The 19,941-nt window shown below is 61.4% G+C and overlaps 2 protein-coding genes across 2 annotated transcripts in view; one reads left to right on the top strand and one right to left on the bottom strand.

Moving 5' to 3' along the window:
* OGFR (opioid growth factor receptor) overlaps positions 1 to 19,941 on the top strand; it is a 431,648-nt gene that overhangs the window by 59,110 nt on the left and 352,597 nt on the right. The gene's annotated exons all lie outside the window — the stretch shown is intronic.
* On the bottom strand, positions 927 to 13,498 carry GATA5 (GATA binding protein 5). Its single transcript, XM_050745108.1, has 7 exons — positions 13,430 to 13,498; positions 12,498 to 13,041; positions 10,902 to 11,077; positions 3,836 to 3,961; positions 3,246 to 3,333; positions 2,757 to 2,881; positions 927 to 2,422 (listed from the first exon to the last, which is right to left on the bottom strand). The coding sequence occupies exons 2-7, from the start codon at positions 13,018 to 13,020 to the stop codon at positions 2,267 to 2,269; spliced, it is 1,194 nt and encodes a 397-aa protein (XP_050601065.1). The 5' UTR covers positions 13,021 to 13,041; positions 13,430 to 13,498; the 3' UTR covers positions 927 to 2,266.

The raw sequence follows: 19,941 nt of genomic DNA, 5'->3' as shown, positions 1-19,941 counted from the left end.
CCTCACTGTGCACAGGCACCCGGGAAGGCAGCCTGAGTCTTCTGGGCTTGGAAACAGGACAGTAGCAAGAGAACCCCAAAGGCGCCCAGATGCCACATGCGACCCTTATGGGGACACAGGGGCCGCCTTGCCCCAGTCCATTTCCCCGTCCCCAGGTCAGATGAGCAGGGCAGGGCAGGGACTTGAACTGGATTCAGACCCTGAAGCCATCATGGTGCAGGGTTTCTCAAAGTGTGGGCCCCCAGGCACCCAGCAGGTTTGAGGGGTTCCTGTTTAAAATGCTCACTCAGGGCCCTCCTCAGATCTCATGGAGCTGAAAATCCCCCAGCATGGCTCCCACTGCATGGGATGGAATGAGGGGCCTTGCCTGACTTCTCTCTTGAGCCAGGTCCAGCGGGGGGCAGTCGGCTGAGGAAGTTACTAGAGCTGCTCGCAGTCCCCACCCCAGTGCCTGATAGGACAGAGGAGATTGGGAGAAGACAGGGAAGGCTTCCAGGAGGAGGTGGGCTTGGCTGGGAGGACGCTCTGAGCAGCGACGCAGCCTGGGGGAATGGAGGTATCCCCTAGCCCAGCCCCTCTGCTGCACCTCTGGAACAGGCCCCAGGCCTGTTAAGCGCCACTGCCAAGCATCACGCCAGCCTTGCCCAGCACCCCTCTCCCAGCCGCTGGGGACCTGGGGGGCACTGGTGGTCCTGAGCATCATCAGGGCCTGGAGATGTCCTTGAGGGCACCTGGGGGGACGCAGGGGGCCGGGGATGTTTCAGAACGCAGAGGATGGCCGGAAATCGCTAGGAGGATGGTGACCAGCAGGCGGGGCAGGGTTGGGAGACCCCACGGGTGATGGGTGAGGGAAGATGGGAGACTCCAAAGGTGATGGGTTGGGGGAGATGGGAGACCCCACGGGTGATGGGCAGGGGGAGGGAGAGTGAGGTTCAAGGCAAATAATTTCACTTTTCCTGTGGCTTCATTTGTCTTTTTTAGAAAAGATGACATCACATAGAAATGGGCTGGAAGAACTTCTGGAGGGACAGCTCCAGGACAACTGGACGCGCTCCTGAAGCTGACGCCAGACACGACTGGTTTCCAATATAGGGCGGTGCACTGGGGGTCTAGCTGGCTCACAATGTTAAAAATATTTTTGAATCAAATTGGAAGACTTAAAATTCAGGTTTCTGGCATTGCTGGAAAAATCAGGGCTTGTTGGTGAAGGGCGGCAGCCGGACGAAGGCGAGGACGTGCTCCCCGAAGGGTGCTGTGGCTGCCTGCACCACCCCTCCGCTCCCTGTGGCCTCCCGACATGACGTCACGGGCCATCCACAGCTCTGTCGGGTAGGGTGCCTCTTGCCAGCGTCACCCACTAAGATATCATCCAACCCAGTGTGGAAGGGGCTTGCAAGGGAAAGAGGGGTCACTCACAATTCTCCTGGGACAAGAGACTAAACTGCCCGGCCTCAGATACGCCAGGCACGTGGCCACATCATCACCAGCCCCAACAGCGCTTAGATGGGTCAGGACAGGGCTCCCAGACAATTCACTCTGCCTGTCAGAAACGGTCATGATACACAGATTCCGCTAGAACAAGGCCCATTCCCGCCCCCTCTGGAAAAACCGTCCAAACAAGTGTGTAAGTCTGTGATGACTGCAATGTGAGCGGCTTCCCCTCAGCGGAATCCTGGCACCGTGCGCGGCCCGCACTCCTATCCTTGGCAGTCCTGCACCCGTTGCGGGAAAAGTTCTCTGGACCACAGGTCCGTCCATCCACGTGGGCAACGAAGGGCAGCCCAAGGCCTCAGGAGGCCCATGTCCAGCTGCTCCCCTCATTCCTCTCCCCTGCTTGGCCTCAGGTGCTTCACTTGGAATCTTGGTTTTACACCAGGAGGTTGATTGTTTTCCCCCAACTGCTACAACTTGTAAACATATTGACGGTGAGCGTCGATGACGGAATTCAAGTCGGCGGTGGTGCCCTGCGTTGGCCTCTGCCGCAGGGGACCAATGTGGTCCGGAGCCTTGGGCTGCACCTGGGGAGTCCCTTGCTGTACGTGCGGTGGGGAGTTGAGCCCTTTCCCCACCAGCCTTCTTGCTCTGGGGCCCGACTGCTGTCTGCACAGAAGGCCTCCCCACCGCCGTGTGGAGACTCCAGGAGACCCAGTCTCTTTGGGGGGGTGGGCCTGCTGGTCTCTGCTGTGCTGCAGCAAAGCAGGCACGGAGGTGAATCAGTGGGTGCTCTGTTCCGGGCTGTTCCCCTGACACGGGCTGGCCTGGGGACCTAGGCCAAGGCCAGCGCACACCAGGCCTCTTGGCGCAGAGGCCCCCCGAGGCCAGCCTGGGGACTCAGGGCTGTGGAGGGGAAGGCAAAGTCCTCAGGCTCGAACTTGAACTCCAAGTGGCCGGGGGCAAGGGAGTCATCCTCCTGGCCGGAGGCCTGCAGGGACAGGAGAGCATGAGAATGCGGGGTGGGGGGTGGGGGGTGGGGAGGCAGCTGTGGCCTCTTAGGTCAGGAGCTCCCATGACTGGGATTTGCCCTTAGGGACCCCTTGATGCCGTGGAATGGCATGGAGGACCCCTCGTAAGGGATTGGGGTTCCCCCATCTGGCACAGAGTCAGCTCTAGGGGAAGGGCCACCATACTGATGGCCGAAGGCCGCTGGTGTGTCCAGCCCACCTGCTGGAAGAGGTTCCAAGGGGCTCTGATGGGATCTGACTTGGCCGAGGAAGCACAGGGGCCCCAGCTCTGGGCACCCCAGCCCGCTCCCTTACCTGGGGGGCCATGCCGGGCCCAGGGCACATTGGGGACGCCAGGCAGGGCTTGGGTTTCGAAGTGGCTGCCGAGTTGTCAGTGCTGGGGACAGCAGATGGGGAGGCCGACGTGTTCGTTGTGGATCCTGGGAGGGAAGAGCGGGTGTTTACAGAAGGGCCAGGTGTGGCCTCACTTCCCCTTCCTGCCATGTGGCCAGGTCTCTGGCTCTGGCCCACAGAGGTTTGGAGACTCCTCACGGTCACACCATGGGCGTGGGTGGTGGGGCCGGGCATGGCTTCCTTGGCCCCACCTCTGCCCCTGCTGCCCACATGCTGTCACCACCCTGGCCCCCCACACCCCCCAGCAAGGTCACCACAGGGCAGAGCTGAGGGCATTTGGACTTCCAGAGGACTGTGCTTGAACCAAACACACAGGTCTCTCATGACGGAACTGGAGGCACCGAAGGCCACGCGGCAGGAGGGGGCCGACCACAGGGCCTGGCCACGCACCTGAGGAGCCCCTGGTCTTGGCGATGGTCTTTGGCTTCCGCTTCCGTGTCTGGATGCTTTCCTTCTTCATGGCCAGAGGCCGCGGCACCTGGCAGGGGTGGCGAGGGTGGAGGCTGGTCCCATCCCGGCTCACCCCTGGGCTCCTTGCACAGCACCCCCTCATTTCAGTCCCCCAGAGCCGGTCACTCCTGGAGCTGGCTGTGTCCTCACAGCCCTGGTGGGTCAGCTGCCAGTTGGGCTGGGTGAGGGGGAGCCCGTGGAGCTGGATTCCCATCCCCCTGTCCGACAGAGCTGCCAGGGGCCAGAGGGCACCAGGGGTGCCCAGAGGGCAGGAGCAGTGTCCTTGTCTGGCCCAGGCTGAATGGCTGTGGTGAGCCTCAGTCAGCCCATCTGTGCCATGAGCGTAGCAGGAATAGCCCAGGCCCCTGGGGGGTGGTGCTGCAGTCAGCCAGGACATGTGTGTAAAACAGCCCAGGGGACAACAGCCATCCGGCCAGCCCCTCCCCAGCCTCCTGGTCTGGGAGTAGGGAGGGCGCTCACTAGGAGGCTGGACAGAGGCCTCCCCACCCTGCCCCGGCGACCACACTCACCCCGTGCAGCTTCATGTAGAGGCCGCAGGCGTTGCACACGGGCTCCCCCTCCGAGTTCCGCCGCCACAGCGTGGTGTTGGTCGTGTGGCAGTTGGTGCAGCAGAGGCCGGCGCGGCGGGATGAGGACTGTGGGGACGAGGGAGACTGGAGTGAGCCCCCAGCCGTGTGCACGGCTGGAGCAGGAGGAAGGAAGCGAGACTCAGGTTGGCCTTGAGGCCACGCAGGACCCGGTGAGAAGGTGTTTGGAGCATGAAGGTCGTGAGCTCTGCAATGGACCAGCCTGGCAGCTATGCCTGGACACGCCCTCGAGTCCTGGGAAAGGTTAACTTTACCTTCCTGGGCCTCCGTTCTTCCCCCTGCCCAGTAAAAAGGGGGTGATAACAGACCCACTACAGGCCGGTTGTGGGGTTCAGAGCCCGTGGGGGCCGGGCACCTAGACACGGCAGTGGTTTTCCTGTTGTCTGTTTTAGCACCAACCCTGGGACTGGACCCCGCGATTCTGCAATGGAGCAGCACCCCAAGGCCACAGGGCCCCCCCCAGAGGCCAGGACACATCAGACATCAGGGCCTGTGTTACCCCTGTGCACCTGCCTCCCAGGCCGGGGGCCCCATCGGACAGCGTCTGAGGGCTCTGGGTCCCACCTGCCTATGTCTCCCCATTGCTGTGCACTGCACCTGGTGTTGGAGCAAGACTAGACCCATCTGGAACCGTCCCGGAGCCCCAACATTGCCTCCCTCCTTCCTGTGGCTCTCAGTAGAGACTGACCCCCAATCTGGCAGGTCCAGGTCCAGTCAGAGGTCCCGAACCTCCAGGGCCCCCATCCGTGAGCTCAGTTGAGGATCAGGAATCTGGACTGAGGGAGGCCTGGGAGGCTCCGAGCTGGCTGCCTGGGGAGTCCCTGTTGAAGGCGGACCAGGGGCCTCCCACCAGCTCACGCCGGCCTTTCTCCTGCTGGCCTCACAGGTTGGTGCTTGGAGGGAGGTGGTGTTTGGGAGCTCCAGCCCAGGGCTCCAGAGGCACCTCAGACTTGAAGCCCTTTCCCGAATCTCAGCGCACAGCTCTGCTGGTGGCACCACCCTTCCCAGCCATCTGTCCCCAGACCTGGTTCTCAGCCCCTGCCCTGACCCCATCGGTCCCCTTCCCTCGGGTTGCACAGCCCCCGCCTGGTCCAGGTTCCTGGCCCGTCTTGCCAGGATCACAGTGGTGGCTCTGCAGGAGCTCTGTCCTGCCCTCCCGGCGGCAGCCAGGGCCAGACCATCAGTGTGCCTCAGGCACAGGACGCAGCCTGTGAGGACAAGGCCCCCAGGCTCAAAGCCATGCCCCCAGATTCTCTACCAGGACAGAGCCAGAGAGCAGTCACAAGTGAGCCAGCCACGCTAGGGGAAAAGAATCCATCCTGAATGAGGGCTGAGTGGACCCAGCCAGCCTTAGCTTCATGGTCTGTTACTGCTGTGAGCAGACACAGCCAGCCTCGGTTTCCCCATCTGTTATAGCCTGCCTTGGTTTCCCTGTCTGTTATAGCCTGCCTCAGTTTCCCTGTCTGTAACTGCCATGAGCAGACACAGCCAGCCTCAGCTTCCCCATCTGTCATAGCCTGCCTCAATTTCCCTGTCTGTTATAGCCTGCCTCGGTTTCCCTGTCTGTTACTGACGTGAGCAGACACAGCCAGCCTTGGCTTCCCCATCTGTTACAGCCTGCCTTAGTTTCCCCATCTGTTATAGCCTGCCTTAGTTTCCCCATCTGTTGTAGCCTGCCTCAGTTTCTTCATCAGTTACTGCCCTCTATGATCAGATGAGGGCCGGCCTTGCTGACCATCTCCTGCCCACCCTTTTCCAAGCTGCTGCCAAGGGCACAGGCCTCCCTGTCCAAGGCCTGAGTGGGAGAGTGGGGCCTGCCTGCAGCCCTGAGCACCAGCCAGCCCCCAAACTCAAGACCTCCTTGACCCCCAGCCGTGGCTGCATGCAGTTGCCAAAGGCTCTGGGAACGCTGCCCCTGCTTCGTCTGGGGCCTCCTGTCTCCAGACAGGACCCTGCCCTGCACTCCATGACAGAGGCCGAAAGGAAAGGAAGGGGTCCGGCCAGTGAGGCTGGGGAGGCTTGAGAAGTGCCTCAGCTTGCAGCTCCTGGCCTGACTGGGGGAGGACGATGTCCCCTACCTCAGGCCAGTAGCATCCAGCCACTCAGGGTCTCCAGGGGTCTCCCTGGGGGACGTTGGGGGTGAGACTTGTGCTCACGCTGGAGGGCCCAGCCCAGGCCCCAGCAGAGCTGGAAGGGAGATGGTGCCTGGCCCCGGCTGGATGGGGGTACCCTTCGTGCAGGAGCAACTGGGGTCACCCAGGGCCCCCAGCTGGTGTCTCTCCCTGGGATGCCCCCGCCACACCCTGACGGGTCTAGAAGCAGCTACTGTGACTGGACAGGATTTGAGACTGGTCCAGCCTCCCTCTCTTCTATCCCTGTCGGGTGCCAGGAGCTGTGGCTGCTTCCTTGGTGGCCTCAGGCCACCGTCCAGCATGAGGCATGGTCTCCTTCCCACGTCTCGGACAGCCACCCATCTGTCGTCTTCCTGAAGTGGAAAGAAATCTCCCCCAGGGCTGCCGGACGTATCGACCCAGCATGCCCAGGTAAATGCGAGTTTCTGATACATGATGAATCCTTTGTCTCCTGCAGGATTTGGGATATGAGCGGCTAAAATATTTGTGTTTATCTGAAATCACGTGGAACCGCGTGTGGCCTGGAGTGTATTTGCTGACTCCCTCCTTGTGCCCCAGCAGTTCCCGCCTTCAGATCGAGAGGCATCCGTGGCCCAAGGCCCGTCCGCTTCTCTAAACCAGCGGGACCCTCAGGTCTGGGACCGGCCATCGCCCCTTAGCACACACAGATAGGGCTGCACACACGTGAGCACACTCCACACGTCCCCCCATAGCTGCCAGTACGCCCCGACGGGGCCACATCTGAGACGCGGGTTGTGGAGAGAAACAAGGTGGGGCGCGTGCAGGACGTGTGTGGGTTGGGACAGCCCCCAGCGGAGGGCACACCCCTCACCCCGCACCCCTGTGAGTTCCAGGGAAACACCTGGAACCCACCTTGAATGTTTTCACAGTAAGCATGTTTCATTTCTATCAAATTAGGAAAACGGGAAAAACACGGACCTCACAACAATTTCCAAAGTGCGTCTTCACCTACCCTTTCCTAAATTTTCACCAGATCACCATTGTACGGGTGGGAGACTGAGGCTCAGAGGAGCTGAGGGACCAGAGGAAACTGGGGAGGCCCAGGGTGGACAGAACCGTCCCCCTCAGCCAGATACTTTGGGGACACGATCCCAGCAGCGTGCCCGCGCTGGGGCTCCCTGTGCCACCGTACCTCGATGATGCCTCCATCCGTCTCTCCTCACTGCCCAGCAAGCAGCCCCCAGGCCTCTCTCCCGGCTGTGCTTCGTTTCTCTTTTTTGTCGGTTCTTTTCAACAGAAGTCAAACTTCAAAGCCTGCTTGCGTGCAGCAGAGCCGCTCTAAGCACCAGGCTCTGCGTGCATCTGAGACATCCAAATAAATCAGGCTCTGGGCAGGGCAGGGCCTGGGCCGGTGCTGGCGGAAATTCAAGGAGCACGGGAGAGGGAAGGAGGTTCAGCCTGAGCCTGTCGTGCAGGGATGACGCGCGCACGCCGGGAAACACTTTGGAGTAAAGGTGCAGGTCACAGCGACCCGCAGCGCAGCAGCCTCCTCTGAGATGGAAGACCGGGCTGTGGACAGCCAGAGGCTGCTGTGCCACAGTCTGAGCCTTGAGGACCGGTGAGTGCTGGAATGTCTCCAGATTCAAACGGGTCCCGTATTGGAGGGAAGACGTAGTAAGCACCTGATACAGCGTCTATGCCCCTTGCTGGCTGAGGGCAAACTGACTTGGGGACTTGGGTCTGTGAGGGGCTCGAAGGAAGGAAACCCTGGGGTTCGGTGGGTGTTAGGTGCCTGACTCCAGGTAAGGGCCAGGCTTGCTCAGCGGGAAGGGACGGTTGGCCCCATGCGACACTGGGCTACTTCCTGGAGCTGGTGCCAGAGGTGGCCCTGGGTTAGGAGGTCTGCTGCCCGCACTGCCCTTGGCTGCCAGGCTCCAGGCTTCAGCCCAGGCTCCAGTGTTCTTGGGGGTGGGCTGCTAGGGGCCCAAGAGTTCCCAACTGTGTCCATGCACAGAGCCAGACCACGGGGAGAGGGCACGGTGGTACCAGACGGTCCCCACCCTCCGAGGCCTCTGGTCTTGGCAAGATGGACAGGAAACAGGAACCTCCCCCAGAAGGCATCCCAAAGCCCACCCTGCATCCCCCAGACCAGGGAATGGAGGCCTCATCACTCCAAGGGCCCCCATCAGCCCGTCCTTAGAGCCAAGGCCCAAGCATACAATACCGGCTAATTTAATCTTTACAGAGAGGCATGGACGGTTCCAAGTTCCTCTTCCCAATTCTCAGATGAGGAGACAAAGCTCAAAGAGCTGGGGAACGGTCTACAAGATGCCATAGCCTAGGAGTCTGGGATCCAGCTGGACACAGGCATTGCCCGGATGGAAGACCCAGGCAGGGCAGGGCAGCAGGAGGGGCTCCCTCCCAGCAGCTCCTCCCGACACCAGTGTGTCCCAGTGCCCAGTTCAAGGCCTGGCAGGAGAGAGTGGATACAGCCAGAGGAGGGGCAACCCTTTGCACGGGCGAGGGTGGGGAAGAGAGATCTGGGCTGCAGTCTCATAGCAGCTGGGCCAAGCTCCCTACCACTTCTCTTTTTTTAAAAAAATTAATTTAATTTAACTCAAAATGTAATTATTCAATTTCTTTTCTTTTCTTTTCTTTTTTTTTTTTGTGATGAGGTCTTGCTCTGTTGCCCAGGCTGGAGTGCAGTGGTGCCATCTCGGCTCATTGCAGTCTCAGCCTCTCAGCTCAAAAGATCCTCCTGCCTCAGCCTCTCAAGTAGCTGGGACCATGGTTGTGTGCCATTGTGACCAGCTAACTTTTAAATTTTTCGTAGAGACCTGGTCTCCCTATGTTGCCCAATGCTGGTCTCGAACTCCTGGGCTCAAGTGATCCTCCTGCCTCAGCCTCCCAAAGTTCTGGGATTACAGGCGTGAGCCATTGCACAGGACAACTTTATGTATTTTTAGAGACAGAGTCTCCCTTTGTTGCCCAGGCTAGAGTGCAGTGGTGTGATCATAGCTCAGTATACCCTTGAACTCTTGGGCTCAAGTGATCCTCCTGCCTCAGCCTCCTGAGTAGCTGCGACCACAGGTGTGTGCCACCATGTCTGGCTAATCTTTTTTTTTTTTTGAGACGGAGTCTTGCCCAGGCTGGAGTGCAGTGGCGTGATCTCGGCTCACTGCAAGCTCCGCCTCCCGGGTTCACACCATTCTCCTGCCTCAGCCTCCAGAGTAGCTGGGACTACAGGCGCCCGCCACCACGCCCGGCTAATTTTTTTGTATTTTTAGTAGAGACGGGGTTTCACCGTGTTAGCCAGGATGGTCTCGATCTCCTGACCTCGTGATCTGCCCGCCTCAGCCTCCCAAAGTGCTGGGATTACAGGCGTGAGCCACCGCGCCCGGCCTCTATTTTTTTTTTTTTTTAATAAATTTTTAGTGGAGATGGATTCTTGCTATATTGCCCAGGCTGGTCTCGAACTCCTGAGCTTAAGCAATCCTCCTGCCTCAGCCTTCCAAAGTTCTGGGACTATAGGTATGAACCACCGTGCCTGGCTCCTACCCCTTCTTAACCTCAATGGTTAACCCCTCAGTGAGGGCCACATGGACACGAGGCTGGAACAGCACACCTGGGAGCACAGGCACAGTCATGGGGCAAACAGGCCAAGAGGGGGATGGACTCCTAGGAGCCTTCCCTCCGACAAGCAGGCATGGGAGGAGGCTGGGTCTGCAGAGCCCCAGGCTCTAGGCCAGCTCCAAGGAAGAGCGTGACGGCCGCCCCCAGCCTGCGGTCCTTCTTCCCACATGCTCCACTGGGACCTCCCATGCTCAGATCCTGGTCCCCCATAGCCCAGGGTCCCAGGTTTTCCCCTCAGCCTGTGGCTGAGGGCCATACAGAGCTGCACCGGCACAGGGCGCGAATCCAGCCATCTAGAACAGCCAACCCGCAGGACAGCGGCAGGAGGGCTGGCCTCCACCCAGGGTGACGGCGGGAACTGGCAGATCGACCCCGCACGGAGGCCACACCACCAGCAGAGGAAGGCTTGGTGCCCAGGAACATACCCTTGCTCAGCCTTCTGACCCAAAGGCCACTGTGGCCTCCTCAATTTTAGATAACTTGCAAACAGCATCAACACCCCAAATTCTTATTTGTAAAATTACTTGAAAGTAAAGGTTTGCCTGGGAAAACGTATAGAACAAAGTAACTTTCAGCCTCTTCCAGCCTCTGGGGACTGTGCCCTGCCTGGGGCAAAAGTCCGGGCTCTGGAGTCCCCCACTCCCTGCTCAGCCACAAGCCAGGAAGAACCAAAAGTGAAAACAAGTTTTGCCCACAGGCATAAATCTGGTGTCCCTCCGGTCCCTGAAGTATAGGTAGAAAGTGCTCCCCGAGGGGACTACAGACCCAAAGACTCTCCAATTTCAGGTTTCAACGCCCTTCAGTGAAGTATCCAGCGGCCACCTTCCCTTAAGCCTCTTCCCAGGTAGGGTCACCTTGAGGCCTTGGAGACCGGGCCAGGCCACAGCCAGCCACCACCGACTCGCAGGGCTGAGCTCCTGGCTCCTGGCAGCAGCCCTTCCTGGACCCAGCACTGAGCAGAGCCTGGCTGGCACCATCGCTCCAGAGCCTGGATTCCTGGTCCCCAGAGCACTCCCAGGGCTGGGTGCTATGAGCTGGTGGCCCCTGGCATCCCCACTGGGATCCCCTGCCCTGCCCTGAGCGCTCTCAGAGAAGACCTGAGCCGGCCTGGCCTGACCGACCAGGGTGGGCAACCAGGCTGTTTTTGGCGCATTCCCCTATCCCCCCCACCCCAGGGGCTCTGGTGTCACCTGGGTGGATTGCAAGAGGTCCCCGCGGGGGAGCACTGCGCCCAGGCCCCCCTCTGCCCAGCCGCAACTCACCAAGCGCTTCTGGGGCCGAACGAGGGGCCGGTTGACACCGTTCATCTTGTGGTAGAGGCCACAGGCATTGCACAGGTAGTGGCCAGTGCCGTCTCGGCGCCACAGTGGTGTGGACAGGGCCCCGCAGTTGACACACTCACGACCCTCACCCGGGAACTCCTCCAAGAAGTCGGACACTGAGGGGACAGGCAGCTGGTGGGCCCGGGCCCTCCCCTCCCCAGGAGCCTCCCCAGCCTGTGGGCCAGCACCCTCCCCTCCCCAGGAGCCTGGCGGTTTTCGTCAGACGAACAAATTTAAGGCACAAATTTTGTGCCTTACACTTATTTTATTTTAAAATTTATTTGGTTACTTAATTTTATTTTTAAATTTTTAATTCACGTATGATAAAATTCGCTAGGGTTGCTTTTTCAAGCATGGGGTGTTAATAAACAGAAATAAAGTCAGACACCTGGGACTCCCGCTCCAGGACCAGGGGCCAGCACTGGCCTCCGCGTGTTTGACCTGCTGGGAAAGCAGGGTGTCTGCACTGGCGGGGGAGGTGGATGAAGGGGTGTCTACACTGGCAGGGGAGGGATGAAGGCGCTTTATCTAGCAGACACTTTTGGGCTCCCCTGGGCTCTCCTGGGAACGTGAACCCCGCTGTCCTCCTGTTCTGCAAAGCGGGTCCATGGCAGGGGTAGGGGGTTGGGAGGGTGGAGGAGGTGCCTTCTGTCAGCTTGGCTGTGGTCGCAACCAGTGTCCTTCCTTTAGAAGGCCAGCCCCGCCTCGCAGCCCCCTGCGGCCGGGCTTCGCACACTGTGCGGCGGGGGGTGGAGGCCTTCCTGGTCCCCTCCAGGCCCGGCCCGGCGCCGGCGCGAGGGAGGCCCGGGCGCCGAGTGGGGGTGGGGCAGGGATCAATCATCGCCCCGCCGGGGGTGGGCGCCAGCCCCGGGGCTGCCCAGGGCGGCGGGGGCCAGGGGTCCTGCGGATGCGGCTGAGCCCGCTTCCTGCGCCGAGGGACCGGCGGGGTCCCAAAGGCAGCTCCGGAGCTGGGTGTCGAGGCCTCCACGGTCCCGGAGGGACGGGATGGGCCCCTGCGGAGCTCAGAGGCGCCGCCTTCGCCAGAAAGTGACTACGCTGCAACCGGGAAGAGCCGCTCCCTTCACAGGCCGAGAATCCGATTCTCCAAACTGATACTAGGGGAGCGACTGAAACCAGGTCTCAGATTAAAATAAGTAAGCATTCTAGAACCGAGACGAATGTGGCCACTTAAATAAACCGGTGTTTTGGACTTTATAAAAATCGTTTCCAAAACTTTTCAAAAAAAAGAAAAAAAAATCCAAAACGATTAAGACTTTTTAGGCTCCACATTGGCACAATCCAGAATGCTGTTTGGAAATAGATGTTCTCATTAACAGGTTAAAACAGAATTGTGGACAGCTGTTTCTCCCGCGGGGTGTCACCCAGGCTGTCTCCTGTTGCCCCGGGCTGCTGGTGTGGCTCCTGGCGGGGAGGCTCGGACCGTGGGGGAGGAGGAGGGGAGCGTTTCGCAGGGTGCGGGTTTGCACCCGGATTCGGCCAGCCCCCGGGCCCCGAGATTGTGGACCCCGCACTTACCGAAGGTGGGCCTACGGCCTGGGAGGCCGTGCAGGACGCTTCCATCGAAGGGCCCGGCAGTCCAGGACGGGGCCACGTCGGGGCTCACGTAGGCCGGATAGGTGGCGGGGTATGAGGTCGTCACGGGCCGCCCAAGAGGGGCCGCGAACTGTTCTCGAGGCAACAGCGCGCCTTGGTAGGCGCTGCCGTCCCGGGCCCCCACGCTGCCGCCGCTGCCGGGCCCCGAAGGGCTGTGCGCGAAAGGGAAGGCGGTGGCCCCGGGCGGGTGCGCGGCTGGCGGGTGCGGGCTGCCCGGGCCGAAGGCCGACGAATCCGCGGTGGCGGTCTGCGCCCAGCCGGGGCGCGCAGCGAGCTCGGGGGGCTGCGGGCTCGGCTCACACCCTGACAGGTAGGACAGCATCGAGGGGACGCGCGCCGGCGGCACAAACATCGGAGAGCCGGTGCCCGGAGCGTGCAGGAAGGAGCCCGAGTCGGCGTAAGCTGCCTGGCTGGGGCTCGCGGCCAGCGCCAGGCTCTGGTACATCCTCCCAGGCGCGGGCTTGACCTGCAGGGAAGAGGGACAGGTGTGGAGGTCACCGGAGCTGTGCGCCCTCCGCCAGCGCCCGAGCTTGTGCCCGGCAGGTGCCGCCGCTTCGGGCCGCGCTTCCCACTCCCCAGACCGGGCCGTTCCCGGGGCGGGTCCCTGAACCGGAGGGAGAGGAACCGCTGGGATGGGAGCGGCCAGCGCGTCATCCCCGGGGCAGTCACAACGCCAAGCCCACCTCCTCCCGGACCGGGGCTTCGTGGGTCCCCGGGGTGAGCTCGGTGGGGGGCTGAGAAGGACGGGCCCGGCGCGGCCGCAGGCCGCAGGGCCTTGGGAGCCGGGCCCCGCCACGCTGGGAGGGGCCGGGTGGAGAGGGGCGCGCGGCTGCGGCCCGGGCTGGAGCACTCACCAGCGGGCAGGGAGGGCGGGAGGGCACGGCGGTGGCGGCGGTGGGTCGGCGACCGGCGGGCCGAAGACTGGAAGCCGGGGGCGGTGAGGCTCCGCAGCCCCCTCCGCGCCGCCCCGGCCCGCCCCCGCCGCGCCGCCCCTTCCCTCCCCGCGGCCGCCCCTCCTTCCCCGCAGGGTCAGCGCTGGGGCTCCGGCCGCAGAGCCACGTGACCCGGGCAGGCTCAGCTCGCGGGGCTTGGCGACAAGGACGCACGACACGGGGCGGCCAGCGCGGAGCCCGGACCAGTGCAGCTACACAGGCGGCCGAGACCTTCGTGAGCCCCGGCGAGTCGGGCGCAGAAACTTCTCCAACTTTGTGCGAGTTCCTCCCTGGCCAGGCCCCCGCCCAAGGCTGGCCTAGAGACGGGCTCCGTGTCTGGTGGCTGAGTCGGTGATCCCGGCCCCGCTCACCGATGGACACGCGGCGGTGGAACTCCGTGGGCCCCCTCGTTGCGTGGCTGCATTCGAGGCTCGGTGCAGGGAACTGGCTTCCATAGGGACTGCCTGGCTCGGGTCGCTGGACCGGGACGGGGTGCACTGGCGGGAGCCCCGCGATTTCCTCGGTTTCTGAACAAGCGGGGCCACGAGGCTCGGGGTCCTAGTGGGAGGCGGGCAGGGTCCAGCCTCTAAGGCCCGATCTGGGTGCCAGGCGCGAAGCCCGCAATCCCGGTGGGACTCTCAGCCGGCTCTCGGGGACTCGGGAAGAGTTTCCTTCAGGGGCCAGAAATGCGGGTAGGTAGGAAGCGACCCAGGTCAGGGAACCGTGTCCCGCTCGCACTCCCGGTGAGGGCTGCATGGAGGCGTCGCTGCGGCGGAGCAGCTCCGCAGGTCTCGGGAACCGGACCGGTGGGTTCGGAGCACACCGACTAGACCCAGGCTTGGCGGCGGTGCTTGGGGCCATGGAAGTTTTTCTCTTTCTGTCTTTCTTAGGCGGAGTCTCGCTCAGTCGCCCAGGCTGGAGTGCAGCTGCGCGATCTCAGCTCACTGCCTCCCGGGTTCAAGCGATTCTCCTGCCTTAGCCTCCGAGTAGCTGGGACTACAGGCACTCGCCACCACACCCGGCTAATTTTTTATTTTTGGTAGAGACGGGGTTTCACCAAGTTGGTCAGGCTGGTCTCGGTTGAGCTCCTGACCTCAGATGATCCGCCCACCTCGACCTCCCAAAGTTCTGGGATTACAGGCGGCAGCCACCACACGAAAGTTTTTTCTTGCAGAAACGGGCCCTCAGCTCCTGTCAGTCAGGGCTAGGAGAGGACGCTGGCTTCTCTCCTTGGTGGAGGGTGAAGACCTGGGAAGGCAGGAAGGCGGCAGCGTGGAGCTGTTGGGGTGGGTGTCACTGGATCCCCCCCACGGGGGTCTGGACGGCCAGCGCTGTCCGTCTGGGGAGAGTTGGGGTGCCCCACATACACCCTTATCCCTGGCCTTTCCTCTTCGCCCACAGCAGATAAGGATTCGGGGTGCTTGTGGAGGCGCCCAGGGTCCCTGCGTCTGGGAAGGCAGCAGGCTGGAGCCCCTGGTCTGTGGGGGCCTTGGGACCCCACAGAGGGCTCCACAGCGGGCTCAGGCCTGTGCAGAAGAGGGTGGAGCGCGGCAGGCTGGGGTGGGGGGTGAGTGCCATTGGGGTAGGGAGCTAGGCGACCTTCCATTACCCCTTTACCAGCTCCCAGCCCCCTCCTCGCCAGCTTCCCACCAGACACTCCCTCCTTTCCTGTCCTCAGAAACCCCAGTTGGTGCTGCCTGCCCTGTGTGGACTCCCCTGCTTTCTGCTCTCCCCGCACTCGGGGTCTCCACGAGGGTCTCTCTTTGCCCCCACACCTACAGACTTTGTCTGTGGATGGCAGTGCGCTCCATGAAGGTGGGGAGAGGTGCCGGGCCTCCGCGCGGGTGAGAGGGTGCAGCGCAGTGCAAGCGGCTGCAGAAGGTTCTAGCGCAGCAAAGCTGGTTGGACCCAAGCTCTGACCCCTCTGCCCTCAAAGCCTCGGTTACCGAGCCCTCATAAGCACCAAGAATGAAGAGAAGTAAAAAGGGACACTCCTGACTTGCTGGGGGCTGAGCCACCCGTCACCCCAAGAAAGGTCTAGAGAACAAGAGCCACAGCAAACCTGGTACACTGCAGGGTGAACAGGGGAGGGATTCGTGCTTCTTACTTGTAATAAAATCAGTGAAGTTCTTGAATAGGAAACACCAACATTGCCCGGGTGCTGTGATTTGTCCTGACATATCCGTTTAATTCTCACATCAATCTTATGCACTAGATCACATTATCATTCCCATATACAGATGGAGAAACAGAGCGCAGAGAGGTGAGCTAACCTGCCCCAGGCCACACAGCTAGCAATTAAACAAACCAATTAAAACAAGGAAGGGAGTCTCTGAGTGATAGCGGTTGGTTGCTTTTTTAAGTTAATAAATATCTACAATGGACATTTGTATTAAACCCTGGGACTCCATGGAGAGCAGAGAAGTGAAAAGTTACTCTTTGAAGGCCCCTCCGAGGCTGCACCCCACACAAGGCAGCACAGGGCTGGGAGTCCGGGCTGTTCTGGCCACTCCGTGTCCTGCCAGGCGACTCACAAGCTCACCTGCTCTGCAGCAGCGGGAGAAGCCACTGGCGGCGTTTTCCACGTGGATCCAGCTGCCTCCACAGTGATCCGTGGGGGTGGGCACCCATCCGCGGGGGTTGTCTGTGACAGTATCTGGACCTCTTCTCAGATCTGTTTCTACTTGAGCCAAAAAGAGAGGAGTCTCATCTCAAACCTCAAAACCCAGGTGCCCCCGACCTCCTTGACCCCCATGAGCCATGCTTCTGTGCAGCTCTCCACTCCCAGTGCTCTGGGCCCCTCAGGAAGGAGGTGGCCTCTGAGCCAGGTGACCCAGTCCACCAGGCTACCCCACCCAGCAGCAAGCCCTCTTCTCCGCTGGACCTTGCCCATGCTGCTTCCTAATGGGCCTTTTGCCCTCTTCTCTACTTGCCAAACTCCTACACATCCTTCAAGGCCCATCTTGCAGGTCCCTTCCTGTCCCTTCCCCTACATTGCTCTCTTCCCTTCCTGGTGCCTCATTGTGCTGTGTGGTCAAATGGCTGTGTGCCTCCGTCTTGTCACCTCAGCAGAAGCTGAGCCAGGAGGACAGCTTCAGGAACAGCGGGTCAGGGCATCAAGTGGGCATAGTCAGACCTTTGGGACTCAGCGTTGGCATCTCCAGGCTGTGTGACCTTGGGTGAGCTGTTTCCCTCTCTGTGCCTTTCTTCTTCTGTAAGGTGGGGGTGATGATAGTGCCTGCCTCTCACAGTGGCTTTGGGGAGGCATTAGTGGGACTGGGTACTAACAGCATCTGACCCGGGATGGGCATGCAGCAGGCATTGGGCTAATGCTGGCTGAGATAAAACCCAGTGCAGGGATGGAGGCTCTGAGCTGTGTGCCCAGGGCCCCAATGCAGGGATGGAGGCTCTGAGCTGTGTGCCCAGGGCCCCAATGCAGGGATGGAGGCTCTGAGCTGTGTGCCCAGGGCCCCAATGCAGGGATGGAGGCTCTGAGCTGTGTGCCCAGGGCCCCAGTGCAGGGATGGAGGCTCTGAGCTGTGTGCCCAGGGCCCCGAGAGCCAGGGAGCCAGCGTAGGTGACGAAGACCAGGAAGGAATTTCTGGCCCTGCCACAGGTGACCCCTCTCTCCTGAAGGCTTCCTTGGTTCACAGGGACCCAGGGACCTGCCAGGGCTGGCCTGGGTGGGGACCCCCACCCCCAGTGAGATAAGAGAGTGGGCACGTTAACCCCTGGTGGCCATGCAGAGTTAAGTTCCATGAGTCCTGGGCTGTGAGGGGCTTCTGGGGGCCTGAGAGGCCTGGGATGGGGCTGGGGTGAGGGTGGGTGGGTGCTGGGGGGTGGCTGGCGTTGAGGGTTGGGGGAGGAAGGCTCCAACCTTCAGGCCCTGGGTTTCATTTCCCGCTGTCACTTTCCTAGCAGTGCCCGCATACCCTCCCCCCCGACCCGCCCCCGGCTTGGGAACCCTTAACTCAGACATACTTATCAAGGGAAAGAAAACAGTCTCATTGTTCAGCAGGATAAGGACCAGCTCCCAGGAGACGCCTCAGACCCCGCCCCTGTGGGTGGAGTCCTGGGAACATGGCCTCCCTCAGGGTCCTCGGTCTCCGCCCAGGAACGGCCCCAGGGAGGGCCCCTCCCAGGAACAGTCCAGAACTGCAGGCCCCCTGGAGGAGCAGCCCTGGCAGGTGGGTCCCCGCCTTGCACGCTGCCTGCAGGTGCTGGATGCTCTGCATTGTGGGCACTGGGGATGGTCCCACTTGGGGCTTTGAGCTCCGGTGAGGCCACCCTCTGTCCAGCCAGGGGGAGGGTGCCCCTGAGAAGGGGGCTGTCAGGGTTGCCTGAGGAGTGGGATTGGGATGACGCCCTCAAACTCAGTCCTGGGGTTCCTTGGCTCTTGTCCCTCCCTGCAAGTGGGGAGGCCATGAGAAGTTGTGGGGAAAGGCCCCAGAGACCCCAGGGCAGGGAAGAAGGCCTGGGGGCTGTGCTGGGACCTGGAAAGGGGAGGTCTTGTGCTGCTCCCTGTGGTCTGAGGGGCAGGAGGTTAGAGGGAGGGGCAGACCTGCTTCCAGCAGGGCCCCTGGGCCCCCAGAGTGGGAGAAAAGTCAGTTCATGGCCCCCTCCCCACCTTCAGCACTGTCCCTCTCCCCAGGCTCCACCCTGGCAGGGCTTTGGGGCCTGGGGCATCAGCTGAGCCCACTGGGCCCACAGCACCCTCAGGACCTCCCACCCCTTGGGATCCACAAGGCAGCATTCCAGGACTTCTCCTACACCGGGGGCTCCATTCGCCTGAAGGCCAAGGACTGCAGAGCTCATCAATGGTGAGGGTGGCCCGGGAGGTGGGTGAGGTTGGGGAGCCTGGGGGTACCATACAGGTATAAGAATTCATTTTGGACACCGTATGTGCCCCCTTCTGCAGGAAACTTTGAGTTCAACAGCCCAGGCTCACTGCCCCTTTGGCTGGTGCCACTTCTGGGTCAGTCTCCAGGGGCAAGGATAGGTTGGCAGTGTCCCCTCTCTGCCTAACTCCAGCCTGGGCACTTCTGGAGCATCCCATGTGCCTGGCTCAGCTCAGTAAGCTGACATTTGAAAGCTCACAGCTATCCTGTGAGGTGGGTGATTCTCATGTTCGTTTCATGAATGAGGAAGCCAAGGCCAGGACAGAAGTGACCTGCTCCAGGGCCACAGCTGGGCAGGGGTGGAGTTGGCATTTGAACCCAGCTGTGTGCCTCTTGGGTGCTGCGCAGCCTCCTGTCAGTTCCTTCTGGCGCCTGGTCTGTGGGTGTTCCTTTGTCCAAGGCGCCTGCAGCCCTCACAGGGTCCACGGGGTGGGGAGAGAGCTCAGCGCCCCGCACCCACCAGCACCATCTACGACCCCTGGGCAGGCTTTGTGTTGGAGGTGGCAGCCAGGTCCTGCCAACGGAAGATGCTGGGCCTTGCAAACAGCCTGCACTGTGGGTGACCCGGCCGGCCGGGCCCAAACTGGCTGCCAAGGAAAGGGAGCGGGAAAGGAAAACAGCTCTCGGCTACGTCGCCTGTGTAACCGAATCTGCTTTCAAAGCCCCTCACAACGCGGGCTCCGCATTCGGCATGGCAGGCGCTGGCCGCCAGATCACCGAGGGCCGCTCAGGGGGTCTTCTGGGGACGAGCCCAGAGCGAGTTTGTTTTCGGGGAGAAGGTCATCGCACTCAAGGTCTGCCCCGTGACTGCAGGATTCTCAAACGTCCTGCCACATGCTGGGATACCCCCCACCCACCGCAGGCGTGCCCTCCGGAGGGCAGGGAGGGGAAACAGGTTTGCGCTGTTAGGGCCACAAGCCAAGGGGCCTGCAGGGCATCTTAGTGATGCTTTTGTGTCCCTGCAGTTGGCGACACCCATTGTCACACCCCCTCCGCACCCTCAGAGTCTCCCAGATGACAGACTTACCTGGGGATGCTGACGGGGCTGGTGATGACCTTGGCCCTGTGTTTATGACGGGGCCTGCACCCAATTCTCGCCTTCAGGTGCCGATGCGGGGGCGAGGGGAGGTGTCAACTGGGCTGGGCTGGGCACGACTAGACTGTGGCCCCATCTGGGAGCCCGGCCACCACCTCAGCAACGCCACCTCCTTAGGATGTGGGAGTGGGATTTACTCTGGAGACTCAGAGCCAGAGGGTGGCTGGAGGCTCGTAGCCTGGCCCAGGCAGCTGGGGGAGGGCTTTGCCTGGTGCCTGGAACCCCCCCACCCCCGCATTCTAGCCTTTGCTTTCTCTTTTGCTCTCATTTTTAAAAACGTCTCTCCACTCCTCCCTCCCTCCCTGCTCTGGCCTGCCTGCTCCTTCATTCCTTCTCTGCTCCTAACCCCCTGATAGAGGAGCCTGGGGAGTCCACAGCCTCCTGACTCCATGTTCCTCTTTCTCCCCTGTCTTCCTGGAGAGGTCTGCCAGTGACAGGCT

This window comes from Macaca thibetana, chromosome 10 (assembly GCF_024542745.1).
Source record: "Macaca thibetana thibetana isolate TM-01 chromosome 10, ASM2454274v1, whole genome shotgun sequence".
Taxonomy (NCBI): Eukaryota; Metazoa; Chordata; class Mammalia; order Primates; family Cercopithecidae; genus Macaca; species Macaca thibetana.
This window is presented reverse-complemented; position numbering and strand designations above follow the sequence as displayed.